The sequence below is a fragment of the Dryas octopetala genome, chromosome 8 (genome assembly GCF_963921425.1).
Source record: "Dryas octopetala chromosome 8, drDryOcto1.1, whole genome shotgun sequence".
In the NCBI taxonomy this organism is placed as follows: domain Eukaryota; kingdom Viridiplantae; phylum Streptophyta; class Magnoliopsida; order Rosales; family Rosaceae; genus Dryas; species Dryas octopetala.
Genome location: NC_141373.1, coordinates 14,277,040 through 14,296,158, shown reverse-complemented (window position 1 = coordinate 14,296,158; position 19,119 = coordinate 14,277,040). Strand labels below are relative to the sequence as shown.

The 19,119-nt window shown below is 35.8% G+C and overlaps 1 protein-coding gene and 1 pseudogene across 7 annotated transcripts; both read left to right on the top strand.

The window, feature by feature from the left end:
- The first annotated feature begins 2,718 nt into the window (after nt 1-2,718).
- On the top strand, nt 2,719-6,098 carry LOC147277466 (Cyclophilin-like peptidyl-prolyl cis-trans isomerase family protein). Its single transcript, XM_086253357.1, has 7 exons — nt 2,719-2,983; nt 3,086-3,109; nt 3,249-3,336; nt 3,696-3,788; nt 4,960-4,992; nt 5,141-5,197; nt 5,824-6,098. The coding sequence occupies exons 1-7, from the start codon at nt 2,814-2,816 to the stop codon at nt 5,932-5,934; spliced, it is 576 nt and encodes a 191-aa protein (XP_086109483.1). The 5' UTR covers nt 2,719-2,813; the 3' UTR covers nt 5,935-6,098.
- Nucleotides 6,099-8,546: 2,448 nt separating this feature from the next.
- Nucleotides 8,547-14,924, top strand: LOC147277465 (pentatricopeptide repeat-containing protein At1g77360, mitochondrial pseudogene; annotated as a pseudogene). 6 transcript variants are annotated; one of them, XR_015124031.1, is made up of 5 exons: nt 8,547-8,765; nt 9,235-11,238; nt 11,395-13,952; nt 14,357-14,418; nt 14,641-14,924. The product of XR_015124031.1 is annotated as a pentatricopeptide repeat-containing protein At1g77360, mitochondrial pseudogene, transcript variant X4 (transcript). The 6 variants fall into 6 exon arrangements; XR_015124029.1 differs by having other exon boundaries at nt 11,395-11,624; nt 13,320-14,924; XR_015124032.1 differs by lacking the exon at nt 14,357-14,418.
- The last annotated feature ends 4,195 nt before the right edge of the window (nt 14,925-19,119 follow it).

The window sequence follows — 19,119 nt, the reverse complement described above, 5'->3', positions numbered from 1 at the left end:
TGTGAACTTCTACATATAAATATACTTGAAGAGTATAATTCTAATAATTTTCTCGTTGAAACCTTGTTATTTCCATAATTATGAAGACCACAACGTGATTTCAACAATCTGACCCGTTCATTTTCTATGCTCATAGTCAAAGATCATCCTTACAAAAAATCAGGCAAATCAAAATTCATCTACCCATTCGATTATCATTAGAAAAACCACGATCGCTCATTAATTTGACCATCATTATGTCACTTTTACATCTTCGATTGAGCTCATTTTTTGCACGAATTATCTTTGAGTGAAGAACTAAAATTTGAATGGTTCGGATCGTTGAAAACACAATTGCATCGTTTGTTTATAAAAATATGTAATAAAATATATAATAAAACATATGTACATTTATGTTTTATTATAGTTGTAATGTTGTATATAATTTTAAAAGTTTATTTTTTATGGTATTACACTATTACTAACATAATAGTATTATATAATAGCTTAATAAGCATATTAATAATTTATTGAAGTAAACAAACGAAAGAGCTATTAAATATGTTATGATTTACAAATTTAACAAATAAACTAGTCAGCTGAGTCCGTTGAGAGTTGAAGCTTGTTATGTAAGATCTCATATTCAAATCACAAAATCCCTTTTTTTTTTTTTGAAGATATATATGTGTCTAAACATGCTTTGGGCCCATTTTGGGCTGCCCGTTCGGGCCTAGCCCGGCCCAGCCCTCTAAGTCCGATGGGCGGGCCTTGGGCTTGTGTATTAAAGCCTAACCTCAGCCCGGCCCGGCCCGAAAGCCCTATTGGGCTCTTATAATTCAAACCCGAGCCCTGCCCAAACTCAGACAATTTGGGCCAGCCTGGCCCATTGCCGACCCCTAGTATCAGTAAGCCTATAAATATATTGCATGTACTTGAATTTCATAAGTGGTTAAGTGATGTAGTGAAAATTCATACTTTGACTCTCCTCACAAGGTCATGGGTTCAAACCCCAGTATGTGCAAAAAACATCTTACATCTTTTTTATTCAATATATATAACTTTTATATAATATAAAATATATAAGGGTAAATTACAATTTAATACCTCAACTTTACCTCGGATTTCAAATTAGTACCTCAAGTTCAAAAAGTTACAATTTCATGCCTCAACTTTCATTTTGTTTCAAGTTAATACCTCCGTTAGTCTTGCCGTCAAAAAGACCGTTATCTGATGACGTGACACACCACTAAAAGGCTTTATTTCAATTTAGTACCTCAACTTTATCATATTTTTCAAGTTCATACCTCAAGTTCAAAAACTTGCAAATAAATTAATGTTTTTCAGTTTTTATCTCAACTTCACCTCAGTTTTTTACCTATCAAATCTCTACCAAAATTATCAATCTTACACTCATTTTGAAGCTATGAATCTTCTCTTTACAACCATGTAAAAATCATGCAAAAAGAAGTTATGAAACCTAAGATAATTGGTCACAAAGTAGGCTACCCGAAAGTGCCAAACTTTTCAAACAAATTAACAATTTATGGTAGCCTAATTTGTGACTACTTATTTCGCGTTTCATAGCTTTTTTTTGAATTATTTCTATATGGTTTTAAAGTGGAGATTCATAACTTCAAAATGAGTATAAAATTATTGATTTTGGTGAAGATTTGATGGGTCAAAAGTTGGGGTGAAGTTGAGATGAAAACTGAAAAACATTTATTTATTTGCAATTTTTAAACTTGAGGTATGAACTTGAAAAACATGGTAAAGTTGAGGTAGTAAATTGAAATGAAGCCTTCAGTGGTGTGCCACGTCATCAGATAACGGCAAGACTAGCGGAGGTATTAACTTGAAACAAAATGAAAGTTGAGGCATGAAATTGCAACTTTTTGAACTTGAGGTACTAACTTGAAATCCGAGGTAAAGTTGAGGTATTAAATTGTAATTTACCCAATATATAAATAATCCGGTTTAGTTCGGTTTTTTTGTCAACTCGATTTTGTCAACTATTTTGTATTTTTTTTTTAATTTGTGGACCAACTTGAAATGAACTCTATAGTTAATAGGGAAATTTGAAATGTTTTATAGTTCGTGGACCAACTTGAAATGAATCATATAGTTAATGGAAAAATTTGAAATATTTTATAGTTCGTGGACCAACTTGAAATGGACCCTATAGTTGGTGGATGTAAATGTAATTGAGCCTAAAAGAAAAGAAAAAAGAAAAATTACAATTTAGTCATTCTAACATTTCTTATTTGAAAAAAAAACCTTATGACTTTTTTTTTCCAAATAAACTCCTTACTTTTTCTAAATAAAGTCATTTGATTATTGTCTTGTCAAAATATGTCATTATTTTTTTTTTTTTGAGGATATAGGGTACGGGTTAATCTCATACATTCCTAGGGTATAGAATGAGGTTTGTGAAAACTGCATATTAGGTCTTAACTCTGAGATTTTGGGCCCGACAAACTAAGGCTTACAAAAAAGTAAAAATGCACTGTCTAACAATCAAAAATAGCCGCCGACCACTCGATGCCTAGTATGTGCAAAAAAAATAGAAAATAATAGATCAATATTGTATAACATGAAATTTTTACAATATTCTTAGAGTTTAGTTAGAATTAGTTTTATTAAGTATATTATAAAATTAAAGAACCTAAGGATAGTCTTTCAAAAAAAATTTATTTTATTTTTAATTTAGATATATTGAATTAATTATGCCGATGTGGGACTCTGAATCATCCCTAAAACCCCTAAAAACCTAGCCTTTGTCCTTAACTTGCACCGAAGAGAAACCAGTAGTGTTTCTGTACTCTCTCTGTGTATCGATGGCGTCAGGCGGAGGGAACGCAGGGGGAGGGGTGGAGTGGCACGTGCGACCTCCGAACCCTAAGAACCCAATCGTCTTCTTCGACATCACCATCGGTACCATCCCTGCTGGTCGCATCAAGATGGAGCTCTTCGCTGATATTGCCCCTAAAACCGCCGAAAATTTCAGGCATTGCATCTCGCTTTATCTCTTATTCTTGCTTGTTGTCTTTGCGTAATACGCCGTCGTTTCGTTGCTAATTTAGCTCGCTTTTTTTCTTATCTGTTCCAGGCAGTTCTGCACCGGCGAGTACAGGTAGAGACCCCAACACACACAAACACATGTGTTTCTCGTCAATTTTTGTGACTTTGATTTTCAGTAATTATTTCGTATTATTGGGTTTTTTTTTTTAATTTTTTCTTACATTATATAAATTTGATTTGTGAATTGGCAGAAAAGCTGGATTGCCAGTTGGGTACAAGGGATGCCAGTTCCACAGGGTCATTAAGGATTTTATGATTCAAGCTGGTGATTTTCTCAAGGTTGCTCTTTCTTCTTCTATTTGCCATTTAATTGAACATGCCATAATTGTGTTCTTGTTAAAACTCTTGTTCTTAGGTTTCAATTTTTTTCTTTTTCTTTTTTCACTTGGATTTTAGCTGGAAATTCTCATTCTGGGTTTCGATTTATTTAAAAAAGAAATATTTTGTTGATAAGAAAAGGTTAAATTTTATTTTCAGTAAAAATGTTATGGCTAGAACAAGTACATACAGAGGAGGTTGTTCTCATTCCAATGAGGGTTTTAGATTGCTCTGACTGTAACAATTGATTGGGAACAAACGTTATCCTCCAAACGTTATACTATGCTGACTATGAAGGTCTTGCTTGTTCTGCTTTTCAGGGTGATGGTAGTGGATGTGTTTCCATTTACGGACATAAGTTTGATGATGAGAATTTCACCGCCAAACACACTGGTCCTGGCCTATTGTCAATGGTATGCATTTGCCACGTTGCTTTTAGTATTGAATTGTTGTCATTTGTGTTCTCCCACTTTCTTTTGGAAAATATTTTTCCTCATTGTTTGCATTATTTGACCTACATGTGACACTTCTCAGATGCAGTAGATTCTTTTTTTGTTAATGTGGAGAATTTAAAATGGGTGAAGCTTTGAATTCAGTCCTTTAATACAATTTTCTATACACAGAGAGGCAATAGACTAAATAGACTAAGTCCTAGTTAGGTTTGGGCTTCTACATGTGCCTTGGTCACTGGAAAAATTCATGGCAATTTTCTTCAGAAAAATTTATGCAATGATGTTTTTCTTTGTTTGAATCCTTTTTAGGGCAGAATATTTCACTGTGCTGGTGATTGATCCTTCTATATCATAGCCTCATTGGCATTGATTTACTAAAACTTGATAGTTTGGAGTTTAAATTGTCAACAGCCTTCGATTTTGGGTGGAATTTGGGCAGAGTCTCTTTTGAAACAGAACTTCCAACTTTTGAGGAGTAAATAGGAGCACATCACAGTCATGCCTGGGTTTTGGGTGAAATTTGGGGTTCAGTTGTTATTGGATAGTGCAATTAATCTGTTCAAGGTCTTTTGACATTTTTGTGTAGGCAGGCTTTTGTCCTGCTTTTCTCTTCTTCTCCTTCATTGGTATAAAATTTTTACACTTTTTTTTTTGGTCTGATTTTTTATACACATTTACTTGCTTCTGAACATGTTATAAGATGTGTAAGAGACATTAAAGTTGCACTGTTTTGATACGTGCACTGTTAATAGTAGTAAAATTACTGAGTCAATTTTTCTACTAAACCTCACCTCTTTTTTGGTTGCTGAGTTAATGATGTAGAACTAGGAAAGAACAAAGGGAATTATGGGATAGCCTATTAAGCTATTTTGGGTGTATGCGAAAATTAATTGAGGCTATTTCATTTACTTTGTGTTTTGTGTTACTAGGGCTTGCTTATATAATTAGGCCAGTCTTTCTGATTGAATGCTGGTTTTGCTTATTAAAATTCAAGTTGTCATTTCTTTTTGTTTTCGCTTTCATTCCTTTATCAGTTATAACTAGTTTTATTTACATCAGTATATACTATATATGTGTGTGTTCCAATATGAGATTGTTTAAGACTGAATATAATCTTTTGCTTCTTTTTCAGGCAAATAGTGGACCAAGTACCAATGGGTGCCAGGTAATTCAACAACGTTCTATCTCTCTCTCTCTCTCCCTCTCCCTCTCTCTTAAACACACCCACACACACTCTCAGAGTCATGAACTTTTGGTTATATTGACTAATGTTCTTTCTTTTTTTTGTATTCTTTTTTTTTTTCCCATTTCAGTTCTTTATCACTTGCGCGAAATGTGACTGGCTTGACAATAAGCATGTTGTGTTTGGGGTATGTTATGATTCCTCATCTCTACTTGATGTATAATATTTTGCTCAATCATACCAGCCACCTGATTACTAATCAAAGAAAAATTTCATATGATTTACTTACCAAAGAAAAAAAAAGGTGTCATACAATGAATGTGTATTGTCCTGTGGGCTTGTGTGTTAATTTTGGTTGGGTATGATATTAATCTTGAAGTGAATTAAAAGCCTAGCATTAAGCTGCTGCTGAAAGTCAGTCAGCATGAGAACTTGTGATATACTTGATCCATAACCATGCAGACCCAAGCTGAGATTTGATATCAGCTCAGGATGCGTTAGATTGGGCTGTGAAATTGTTTGCATGCATCAAATGATATTATGATCCAAAAATCCACACATCCATGAGTGCACAAACATGTATGCATATTTTACTTAAGTAGACATATTTGTATAGTTGTACTATATTCAACTTTGGTTGATTTGAGATGCATTTTCATGTCTTTCTTTACAAAGAGTGGCAACCTTTAAGGAGTGTCATGTTTCCGCTGACTATCTATTTAGTGGCCAAGCCCTAAGTTATTTGTTTGCTTTAAAAACCTTGCAATTATCTAGTACTGAAACTTTTTTCTTTTTTGTTAATACTTTTTGTAGAGAGTACTTGGAGACGGTCTTTTGGTTGTTAGGAAGATTGAGAACGTGGCCACTGGACCCAACAATCGCCCTAAACTAGCTTGCGTTATTGCTGAATGCGGGGAGATGTAAATCCTAAAGATAGAAGCAGCTCTTTTGATGGTTAACTGTAAAAACTTCTGTAACCAATAGAATCTTAATTTTACCAGAAAGCATTATATTAGTGTTAACTTAGTGAAATACAATATGTTGTTCTACAGATGATTTATTTGATATGTAAAAGCTTTCTTTTCTTCGTGATGTGGGATCCTTTGTCAGTAATTAAAAGGTTCATTGACTTCAATACCAAATTTTAATGTTTTTTCATTTTAATTACTAAAATTTTGCCCACCTAAATTTTAAATCCTGGCTCTGCCTTCATCAATTACATTGGCCATGGAAAGGAGACAAGATGGCCCCTCGTCTATTGAGCACAAAGAAGCTTCATTAGATAAGGCATATTGTGCTAAACAGTGTGCTACATGATTTGAAGCTATAATGCCAATTATATACACACCAACTTCACGCAAGAGTACTTCATTCCTCATGATTGTTCATCAAGTTCATAACCTTGTGTGCTTCGGACTCGACAACCTCAAGCCTACTTTGCAATTCGGATAAATGATTTTAAAGTCTGCATTTGTACTTTTAATGATAAATCAACCCACTTACTTTTTTAAAGTGATAAAAAGGTCCACCCAATTAGTTATAGGAAAATGATAGGGGGGACTATATTATTGCACCACATTTGTGGTACCACATGATGTGGCTTCCTAGCTACTTTTGCGAGAGAGAGAGAGAGAGAGAGAGAGAGAGAGAGAGAGAGAGAGAGAGAGGAAGAGATCAAATATGATTATGAAGCCACATCATGTATTACAAATATAATGCAATGATATGCCCCCCTAACATTTCCCTATAACTAATTGGGTGGACCTTTTTTTCACTTTAAAAAAGTAAGTGGGTTGATTTATTATTAAAAGTTCAAATGCAGACTTTAAAATCATTTATCTGAATTGCAAAGTAGGCTTGAGGTTGTCGAGTCCGAAGCACACGAGGTTATGAACTTGATGAACAATCATGAGGAATGAAGTACTCTTGCGTGAAGTTGGTGTGTATATAATTGGCATTATAGCTTCAAATCATGTAGCCCACTGTTTAGCACAATATGTCTTATCTAATGAAGCTTCTTTGTGCTCGATAGATGAGGGACCATCTTGTCTCCTCTCTATGGCCAATGTAATTGATTTTTCAATAATTTTTTTTTTCCAAAAAATATATTTTTAAATAATAGATTTGGGAGGCCTCTTAGTAGTTTAACTTTAGGTCTCAATTTTCATTGAGCCGCCTACCTACTCTCTCGATCTAAGGCCGGCTCAAGCCCAAGGCGAGCAAGGATTGTGCCTTAGGCCTCACGTTGAGGAAGGCCTCATTTTTTTAGTATGTGACACTAAAAAAAATAAAAAATACACAAAAAGAGGCTTCCTCTTTCTTTAGGGGTGTTGCTATTTGCACACATTTTTCTCACTTTTTTCTCATTTCACACCCCCTTCAACTTTTAAAAATTGATAATATCTCATAACACACCCCTCCGCCCAATTACCATAATATCCCTCATTTCACAAAATTTCTAACCATAACACACTCCATCAACTCAGACAAAAAACAAAAACACACCTTTTCCCTCTCACCAGACCACCTCCCTCCCTCCCTCCCTCCCTCCCTCTTCCTTCACCCAACCCACCCAGCCCCTCCCCTCCCCTCCCCTCCCCTCCCCTCTTTCTTTCTCTATCTCTCTCACTCTCACCGGCAAATGTTTTTTTTTTTTTTAAGTGGATGTTCAGAGGAGAGAGAGAGAGAGAGAGAGAGAGAGAGAGAGAGAGAGAGAGGAGGGACTGGGTGGGTTGGGTGAAAGGAGGGAGGGAGGGAGGGGTTAGGTGGGTCGGTTGAAAGGAGGGGAGGGAGAGAGGTGGTTTGGTGAGGGAGGGAGGGAGGGAGGGAGGGAGGGGGAGGGAGGGAGGTGTGGTTCGGGTGAAGGGGATGTTTTTTTTTTTTTTTTTGGTCTGAGTTGATGGGGTGTGTAATGGTTGTCCTTTAAGATCTTTTCCCTTTGTATCAATTAGATAAATTCACAAATTAAATTTTAGAGGTGTGCAAAGAGAGGAAATAGAGTGTGCAAATAGTATCATCCTTCTTTAGGCATGAGATTCTCCCTTCTTTTTAGGGGAACTTTTGACTTTCTTATTCATAATTTAGGCATGAGATAAAGCAAAAGAAGATGTTTCATTCAATTAAGGGTGAAATACAAAAATGGTCCACAAATTTTATATTGATTCTCAATTTGATTTACTAATTATAAAAAAATGTCAATTTGGTCTACGAGTTTTCCAAATTGTACCAAAGTAATACAAAAATTAACTTTCATCCAAAAATTAACGGAATTTGTCATATAAAAATGTGATGAACGAACTGAAATACTCTTGAAAATGTGGTCATTTACTGTATACATGATCAATTTTTGATGAAACACATATTTGTACTATTTTGATACAACTTAAAAAGTTTTTGGACTAAATTGATATTTTTTTATAATTAGTGAATTAAATTAAAATTCACTATAAATTTTATAGACAATTTTGTATTTAATCCTTGAATTAATTACTTCGTGAATTCTTTTTAGGCGCCTCATTCGACATCTGTTTCTCTTTCATAATTCACTCTCTGTCTCTCGAATCTCTCAGACTCTCACTCTCTCAGTCTCCACTCTCCAGAACCCCGTCAACACCACCAACCCAGAACGTGAACACACTCCGTTTGTTCAACAGAGTCTGTTGAGAGCAGAGACCCAGCTGCATTGACAGTGCGTCGAGCTATCCCGCGAAGACGAAGACGTCCACAGCACGCCGGTGAATACAAACTTGCTCAAAGTGCGTTTTCTTTACCATCCTCTCGACTCTTGCTCTCTAAATTTTCTATTTCTTTTGAATAATTTGTTGGAAGATATTAGAAAATGTAAGAAAACGAATTGAATTTCCGGAATTTCTGTAACCCAACCTGAAACCCCGTCCAAACCTAATACCCTATTATATTTATTTATTTTTTTCCCCATTTTCACTATCCACTGGTCTTTTTGGGTGAGTATGAGCTTCCTTAGCTAACTCCAAGAATGAAACTCAAAAAGGAGGATCATAAGCTTCATGTTTGTGTAAACTATGCAATTTGGGTGATTTAGTTCAAGATAGAATTCAAGTTATGCCCATCTACTATTCTACTGCAGCATCCCAATGTAACATTATTGTTTTTTTTTTTTTTTTTGGCCAAGTAATGTAACATTATTGTTAAATGATTATTGTTAAATGTATTTGATGTCACTCATTTCAGTTTTTAATGAACCAGGTGACTTGATTCTGAATTGGGTTCCAAAAAATATGACTATCAAAGTACAAAACTGTGGAGAGAAATTGTGTTTTGGATGGATGATGTTGTCCCGGAAATACAGTTCAAGTGAAGCAATAAGGCAAACTTCTGACCCAGCTAAAAGAATATGCAAAATCATGATGTCTTGCCCGAAACTCGCGCTTGATACTGCTCTTGACCAAAGTGGGATCAGAATTTCACCTGAAATAGTAGAGGATGTTCTCTTGAGATTCAAGAATGCCGGTATGGTTGCATACCAGTTCTTTGAATGGGCAGGGAAGCAGCGAAATTACGAGCACAGTGTTAAGGCTTACCATGCTATGATTGAGTCTTTGGCCAAGATAAGGCAGTACCAAATGATGTGGGAACTTGTGAACTCAATGAGGACCAAGAGGATGCAGAATATGGAGACGTTTAGCATCATTATGAGGAAGTATGCCAGGGCCCAGAAGGTTGAGGAAGCGCTTTATACATTTAATGTTATGGAAAAGTATGATTGTGCTGCGAATTTAGTGGCTTTCAATGGTCTGCTGAGTGCTTTGTGCAAGTCCAAGAATGTGAGGAAGGCCCAGGAGATTTTTGATAAAATGAAGGATCGGTTTGAGCCAGACTCGAAGACTTATAGTATATTGATTGATGGATGGGGAAAGGATCCGAATTTGCCCAAGGCAAGGGAGGTCTTCAGAGAAATGGTTGATGCTGGGTGTAATCCTGATATAGTGACTTATGGTATCATGGTTGATGTTCTCTGCAAGGCAGGGAGGGTGGATGAAGCCATTGAGATTGCTCGGGACATGGATGCTAGTGGTTGTATGCCTACGTCTTACATTTATAGCATTTTGGTGCATACATATGGGGTGGAAAATAGAATTGAAGATGCTGTTGATGCATTCCTGGAGATGGAAAGGAATGGAGTCAAGGCTGATGTGGTCGTCTATAATGCCTTGATTGGTGCTTTTTGTAAAGTTAACAAGTTCAAGAACGTGTATAGGGCCTTAAATGATATGGATTCCAAAGGTGTTACACCCAATTCAAGGACCTGCAATATCATTTTAAATAGCTTGATTGACCGTGGAGAGACTGATGATGCATTGAGTGTCTTCCGTAAAATGATCAAAGTATGTGAACCAGATGCAGATACATATACAATGATGATAAAGATGTTTTTTGAGAGAGATGAGCTAGAGATGGCTCTTAAAGTGTGGAAGTACATGAAGTTGAAGCGGTTTGTCCCAAGCATGCACACATATTCAGTCCTTATAAATGGTTTGTGTGAGAAGGGCAATGCTTCCAAGGCTTGTGTCTTCCTGGAAGAGATGATAGAGACAGGGATTCGGCCAGCGGGTGTGACTTTTGGGAGATTAAGACAATTGCTGATTAAAGAAGGAAGAGAAGATGTACTCAAATTTCTTCAAGAAAAAATGAATCTCTTGGTCAAGGAGCCTTTTTTTGATTGAGGAATCAGGACTAGCAAGTAGCAACTAAGAAAACTTGTACTGTTTGGTATTCTTAATCCAACACTTATGAGTTCTAGAGTTGTGATGCTGCTGGTACTGCTTGGTAATGAGAGAAAAGATCAGCTCTTGCTGTTTGTTCGCTGTTTGTTGTCGAGAAAGTATGGTAATAGGTATTTGCATCATTGGATACTTTCAATATTGCAAATAGTATACAAAGAATTTATAGATGTAACACTAGCGTATGAAATTTGACAAAGAAACAAGAACTCACAGAAACAGATACTTTCAAGCTAGATTGACCCTTTTATGTCTCTCCCTCCACCGATCTCCTCTCTTCATCTAGATCTAGAAACACAATCTGTTTCTCTCCATTTCAGCCTTCTCTTTTCTCGCCCCTCACCTAGCATCCATCGCTCAGCACCCACCGCCATCTCGCATCATCCATTGCCGCCCTCGCATCACCCATCATACGTCATCCTCTCACCACCATCACGGATTCACGGGTTGATCTCACTGTTGCTATCAGGTCCTTTCTCTTTCTCTCACTTTAATTTCATTTGTTTTAAAATAAATAAATAAATATATATATATATATATTATATGTATTTGTTGTTCATGAGTGTATGTTGAATATGATTATTGGGTTTACCCTATGGTTTGCGGTGAAATTCCATGTCTGCAGTTGATTATGAAAGATTGAAAATTGATAATGAAGTTGAATGGCTTGGAGAAGGGTTAAGGATTGTGCAAGAAGGAAGAGAGAAGCTCAACTTCTCAGTGGGGCACCGAGAAAGGGTAAGAATTCAGCTACACCTTTAGGGGGATATAGCAAACCAGCTTCGAGAGATTCGGCAATGAACAGAGCCTGGAAAGGCTGAGTGCCAGGCCTCATTGCTGCCCCTAACATCTAAGGTTATTTTTAGAATTTTCATTCTTTACTCTCTGCATTGACTATATCATTATCAATGAATAAGCAGCATACATTTATTTATTATTTTGTTTTATTTTGCCCTGGTTTCTGCTGATGAATTTTGATGCCAAAGTAACTTTTATCTTGTAATATCTTAGTAGCTCTTCGTCTGTGCATACTTAGTCTGCTGGCTGCATTTTTATTGGTGGGCTTCCCTACAGTTGCCAGGCCATTGTAACAAGCTCTTCCTTCAGGTGCAGCTGTGTAGGTGTTTCTCAATAGTGCTTTTTGTTGCAAGTTAGACTTGAGGCAAAGTGTGGCTTGATGGTAGGTTAGGTAAATGATGAGAGGCTGGAGAAAGAATGGGCAATTGAAGATTTTTTTTTTTGGGTATCTTCATGTCCGAAATATTTGTCTGTGTGAAAAATTGATCCTTAACATGTCCTCATATCAGCAGAAATTTCTGTGTTATCTTTGATGTTATTGTGTTGATTATGCTGAGGCCACTTTACTGTCATTACATGAATTTTGTGATTATCCGTTTACTGCCTCTTGTCCATGAATGATTGTTGCCGACTATATAGGAATCATTTGCAGGATGGTTGGATAATGGTGACTAGTGAATAGGGGGTATATACTACTAGTTTCTTCATAATGGTATAGGATTCTGATTTTGATCATGTTTTAGCTCTATAAGTTGAAGTTGTTCCACTTGAAAAATGAATTTCGTTTGTTGCAGCTCATTGGGAAGTGTGCAATGACTAGTTTGTTTTTCCAATTTTCCTTACAAATTCTCTTTCCTCCAAAAGAAGAAAGGCAAAAGAGGCCAAGTGCCCAACCAACACCTATGGTCCTATACACGTGCAACACCTACCCATATCTTGAAATCACAGTTCCAGGATTTCATGATCACTGCTTAGGCATTAGTTTTAGTTTGTGTAACAGTTTATTATTTGTTGAATAAAACCCTGGCTTTGATATATTCAGATTGACAAGAAATAACACCTTCGATTTTGTACTTTTTGCTTTTCAGATGGTATTTGTTAAATTTATTTGCCTTGTGTTTTCTTATCCAACCCATGACTCAAAAACATATTGGTCAATAACAGGTGGTTTGCTTAAATATCAGCTATTGCTGTATAAATGGTTGGAGGCCAAAGTTGTAATAATTTGAAAATTGTTAATGTAACAGACACACAGATTGAAGAGAGATAGATATGTTTTCACACTGAAACAAATACTGATACTGACATACAAATTTCTCATGATATATGTTTTCACACTGAAACCAATTTATAGTGGTGTACTGATAAGATAATCAATCATGACTTATATGTCAATCATTTGATAATATCTCTTTTCCTCTTTCTTTTTCTGTTTATGTTTTCCTTGTTGAATTATCTTCAAAGCACTCGTTGTTATGATTTAAATTGGCTGGATGCTTGTCATGTTGTTTGTGGTATCAGATGTGAATTAGTTACCACTATGATGCCTCTGTATGCCAGTGAAGAGAAATATACTTCTATTATTTTGAATAATTAATTGTAAAAGTCTGCGATAGTCTTTTTACTTTCTATTGACTCGGAGCTCAGCTTCTTAAATTAGTTACAAAGGCCACCATTAACCACAAGTTATGAAAATAATTTAACTCCACTCAAGTTGATCTTACACATGTATATCTGACTTTGCATTTGCAGACCTGTGATTGGTATGAGAAGGACTCTTAAAGAGCCTGACAAAACAGCCAGATTTGTTGGACATCTGACCATTGACAAAATCAGGCTTCAAAGCCAACGTGAAGAGATGGTGACTCACATTGCTGAGTGTTTTGTTCTTGCTTTTGGGTTCAGGACCTCTCTTTTGCATATAAATTTTCACATACATAATATTTTCCCACTGTTCTTTCACTGTGTTGAGAAAGGCTGTTTCCTATAGCTTTAATTTTTGTTTGAATCTACAGTGTCTCATTACTTTCTATTTCTACAGAATGCAGCATGAGATTGTGAGATTTCATGGGTGTTCTATAAAATTTTCATTTGGCCTTATATTTTTGTTTGTATATAGAATTAAGATTCATATATTAGTTTTAACCCCAAATTTGAGGCCTTTTGAAGCAACAAGGTAGAGTTTTGAGCTTTGAGTCCATGAATTAGACCCAATTATGAGATTGTGTTATTTGGCAGCTTTAGAAAGATCTGATTCGCATGACCATTCATGAATAAAATATGAAGATTTCCCTGTTTTCTTCTTATTCTGTGTTTTACAAAGGATTTTTGTTATCTTTTGCAGCTAAAAATCTGAGATAGAGTGTCGCTTATTGATCTGATAAGGTTATATTTTGAAACTTTGATTTTAAGTTTAAGTCCAAGCTTCCTTAGCTCTGCTTCTTCTTCTCTTGTAATTCTTTTGGAAGCGTGCATCTAATCTGTGAGTTAATTACAATAATGCAGATGCAGTAAAAATGTAAAACATAGTTTCCTGATTTCCTCCTCCAAAACCTTTATATTTCTTCTGCTAATTTTTTTTATTGGCCAGTTGCTTATCTTTCCATAAAAAACATATTTGGATCAAACAGTGAAAGTATCAGCAACTTGTGATCAATTTATAAAATTCAAAGATATTAAACCAACACATTATACTGGTGCAATATTACATGCAGTAGGTGCCAACTGAAACAGCAGCTAGTACGTTCTTAGCTCTTATACCTGGACACATTAAGTTCTTTTTACTGTAGATCTGTGTGGAGTATATGAACCCAGATGCTTGTACAATACAGGACCTGTACGTTGATACAAGGTGTTTATTTCCACTCAAATTTGACACCACAACACTCATACAAGTCCTGTATTTAAGTCTACAATTGCCTCTTTTGATTTGAATCTTTTTAGTCTACAATTTCCTATTTTGATTTTAATGGTCTTTTGATTTGTAGTTATTGGATTATGTTTTTCACTAGAATATCTCAAGTATGTTGTTGGTTGAATTCTTAGTTTTTCTCCAACTTTTTACTTGGTGCAGTTTGCGTACAACATTGTGTGTGCGATTCAAGAGTGAGGTTGTTACTTGTGGTTTTGTATATGCGGTTGCTCGGAGGTTTCAAGTACCTGTTTCCTGAGAATCCGCCATGGTGGAAGGCATTTGATACAGAGAAATCAGGCATATCTTATATTTGTAATATGCCAGTAGTCACTTTTCCACACTCTTTATATTCATGGCATGATGTATTTGGACTTCAACCTTTATGGCATATAGAAAAATGGAAGAATGTATACATAGCACTAAGTTTAGAGGGATTTGTAATTTTATTTTTGTGAACTTGATTACTTTTGAACTTGGATGTTGAAATTTATATGAATTGAAGAATTTAAATTTCACATATTTGGAATTTATATTAGACATCTAAACATCCAAATATATATTGCCAGAATGTAATGAAATCAGATCTCAAACTTGATTAAACTTCAGAAATAAAGGCAAAGGTACATCTTAAATGTAACCAAAATACAAGTAATAAATAAATTCCAAAATAAACACAGGAAAATAGCAGACAGTATGATCAGAAGAGATTTGCAATTTGTGTCTGTGTCCAATTTTCTCCTTTTAGCCTTGTATTTATAGTGGAGGCGGCTCAAAACCCTAGTCCTTCCTCCTTGGGATTGTTGAAAAGTGTACGCTTGAAGTGGCTTGAAACACCTACTACATTTGACAGCTATGACCAGCTTTTGGGGACATATGTCATCACATTAGAGGCTTTATCCCTTATGTTCTAAAGATTCTCTCGACTAGGTCTAGTTGAGAGCTCTTTTCTAGCTCGCTTTGACCAAGAAGAGCCTCCCTTTCAAGAACAAACAATTGAGCAAGCTGCTGACCTTCCTCGGTCGCTTGAGCCCACTCCATCTTTAGGGAGTTCTTGCCATCATTTCGTGATGCGGAAGGCAAACTACTTTGTCTAGATAAATTCATCCAAACCTTCTCTAAGACAAAGAAGGCTTTCCTGGCTCGAAAGGAGTCTGCTTTACCCTTAGTGAATCAATTATCAGCTGAAGAGGCGAGGAATGTGGCCTTAGGGAGGCAACTTGTAGATCTTCTGGCCGAGATATCTGCTTCAGATAAGAGGATCGTTCGTCTTACAGGCGAGATGAATGCCTTTATTGAACCCTTAGAAGCAGATGCTTGTGCGGTGCAAGAAATGAAGGTTGGGGACAAGTCTATGATTGAGAAGAGGAAGAGGTGTGAACGAGTTCGCCGAGAAGGCTCAAACAGATAGGTGGCTGCCTTAGCATATTTAGAAGCCTTCTTTAGGACTTAGGGGGTGTTCCTAACTTGAACTTTAATGGATTTTAAAAGTCCAATGAAATCTAGGTGTCCTTATTTATGATTTTAATGAATTCCAAAGAAATCAAGGTGTCTCCAACTCAGATTTTAATGGATTCCAATGAAATCCAGTATCCTAAAAAACTCATGGATTTCATTAAGTGATGGATTTTAATGAATTTAGATGAATTTTTTATACATAATAAATTTCATGAAAATTCTAGCAAATTCCCTTGGATTTGAAGTCGCAATTAATGTAAGGATATGCAACGGTCATGACATGCCATCACAAATAAATCAAATCTCTGTGACGACCATGGAATGTCGTCACAAAGCAATCAAATCTTTGCGACGACCATGTCATGGCCATCGCAAATCAATAAAATTTTTGCGACAACGAATATGCTATCTCACAATATTCACTTCTTGCGACGACAAATAGCTGCTGTCGCAAAATAGTGACGCAACGGCTATTCTTTCTAGTAGTGTTTTGATAGATTCTATAAATTTTAAAATCCATTAAAATCTGAGTTGAGAACACTCTCCTTAGACTTGTATTTTTTGTACTTTTCATTCGGCCGTTTGCGCCAAATTTTGTTACTCTTTAGCTTTCCATGCCTATCAATAAAATGATGAACTTATTTAAAACTTCATTCGTTTGGTGGTTGCCACATTGCCTCATAATACATTTTCAAATATCGCCCATTAATTAGATTTTTCTTCACTTTGCCATACTAGTTCTTCAAACGATATGCACCTTTACCTAAAACTTGGTGAACAACGAATGGTCCTTGCCAATTAGGTCGCCATTTCCCAAATGGATCTTCTTTGTCACGAGGCAAGATTTATAATCATCTTTGGCCAAAAATAGCCGTACCTCCTCAACAACCAATGCATTTGTCGACTAGCCTGATGAGCCTTACAAACTCCCTAATGAACTTAAGCCATGGCTAACTTTGCTTTTTCTTCGCCTAAGCAAGCTAAAAGCAACTCATCTTTTCCTCTTCGATGCAATTCATCATTAATTATGACATATTTCCTCGCCCAATATCTTATTTGGAGATTGTTGTTGCCATTAGGATTTTGTAAATATTGAATGATTGGATAACGCCAGTCCTCTTCTTCCATTTCGGCCAGATCAATAAGACAAACCTCAACCAAAGGAACTCTTTGTTCCATAGCTGGAAAACCTCTTCTCTCATTTTCAACTGTTCGCCTGAGCTGTCCTGGGGGAATCACAAGACCAGAAGCCACTTGGGCCATGACATTAGGCTCAACATTTTGGCTTCTTGGCAAGTGGTAGAAATTAATAGGATCACATGAACCTTCTGCGTAATTGCCTCACACCTCATTTTTAATCTTTAAATTCGCCTCTTACTTGACTGATCACCAATTGAGAATCACCATATATGTTAACTTATTCAGCCTTAAGTTGATGAAATAGCTCTAAACTAATCATGAATTTTTCATATTCAGCTTAATTGTTCGTACATTCAAAATATAGCTTGAATGAGTAGTGATATTTCGTCTTGTCAGGAGAAATAATCAACACTCTTGCTTCAGCCGAAGTCTCAGTGCTTGACCCATCAAAGAAAAGTTTCCAAGTGTCACGTCATCAGATAATGGCCTTTTTGACGGCCAGACTAACGAAGGTATCTAATTGACACGATTTCGTAGTTGGGGTACCTTAATGCAACTTTATAAACTTGAGGTATCAAGTTAAAAAATGGTGTATAATTGAGGTATATAATTGTAATTAACCCTAAGTTTTTATTTTGAGTTAATTACAATTATATACCTTAACTATACACTACTTTTCAACTTGGTACCTCAAGTTCAAAAATTGCATTAAGCTACCCCAACTATGAAACTGTGTCAGTTAGGTACCTCCGTTAGTCTGGCCGTCAAAAATGCCGTTATCTGATGATGTGGCACACTGCTAAAAGGCTTCATTTCAATTTAGTACTTCAACTTTACCATGTTTTTCAAGTTCATATCTCAAGTTCAAAAACTTGCAAATAAATAAATGAGTTAATTACAATTATATACCTCAACTATATACCACTTTTCAACTTGGTACCTCAAGTTCAAAAAGTTGCATTAAGGTACCCCAACTACGAAATCGTGTCAGTTAGGTACCTCCGTTAGTCTGGCCGTCAAAAAGGTCGTTATCTGATGACGTGTCACACCACTAAAAGGCTTCATTTCAATTTAGTACCTCAACTTTACCATGTTTTTCAAGTTCATACGTAAAGTTCAAAAACTTGCAAATAAATAAATGTTTTTCAGTTTTTATCTCAACTTTACCCCAGCTTTTGACCCATCAAATCTCCACCAAAATTATCAATCTTATACTCATTTTGAAGCTATGAATCTCCTCTTTACAACCATATAAAAATCATGCAAAAATGAATTATGAAACCCGAGATAATTGGTCACAAAGTAGGTTACCCGAAACTGCCAAATTTTCCAAACAAATTGGCAATTTCGGGTAGCCTAATTTGTGACTACTTATCTCGCATTTCATAGGTCCTTTTTGAATTATGTCTATATGGTTATAAAGAGGAGATTCATAGCTTCAAAGTGAGGTACCAAGTTGAAAAGTGGTGTATAGTTGAGGTATATAATTGTAATTTACCATAAATAAATGTTTTCTAGTTTTTATATAAACTTCACCCCAGCTTTTGACTTATCAAATCTCCACCGAAATTATCAATCTTATACTCATTTTGAAGCTATGAATATCATTTTTACAACGATATAAAAATCATGCAAAAAGGAGTTATGAAACCTGAGATAATTGGTCACAAAATAGGTTACCTGAAACTGTCAAATTTTCCAAACAAATTGGGAATTTCGAGTAGCCTAATTTGTGACTACTTATCTCGCGTTTCATATCTCATTTTTGAATTATTTCTATATGATTATAAAGAGGAGATTCGTAGCTTCAAATGAGTATAAGATTGTTGATTTTGGTGAAGATTTGATGAGTCAAAAGTTAGGGTGAAGTTGAGATAAAAATTGGAAAACATTTATTTATTTGCAAGTTTTTTAACTTGAGGTACAAACTTGAAAAACATGATAAAGTTAAGGTACTAAATTAAAATGAAGCCTTTTAGTGGTGTGGCACGTCATCAGATAACGGCCAGACTAACGGAGGTACCTAATTGACACAGTTTCGTA

Bases quoted from the DNA above. Each gene is read 5' to 3' on its own strand.
- LOC147277466 (XM_086253357.1), top strand. From the start codon at position 2,814: ATGGCGTCAGGCGGAGGGAACGCAGGGGGAGGGGTGGAGTGGCACGTG. The intron at 2,984-3,085 runs GCATTGCATCTC...TATCTGTTCCAG, and splicing joins AAAACCGCCGAAAATTTCAG to GCAGTTCTGCACCGGCGAGT. The intron at 3,789-4,959 runs GTATGCATTTGC...CTTCTTTTTCAG, and splicing joins GTCCTGGCCTATTGTCAATG to GCAAATAGTGGACCAAGTAC.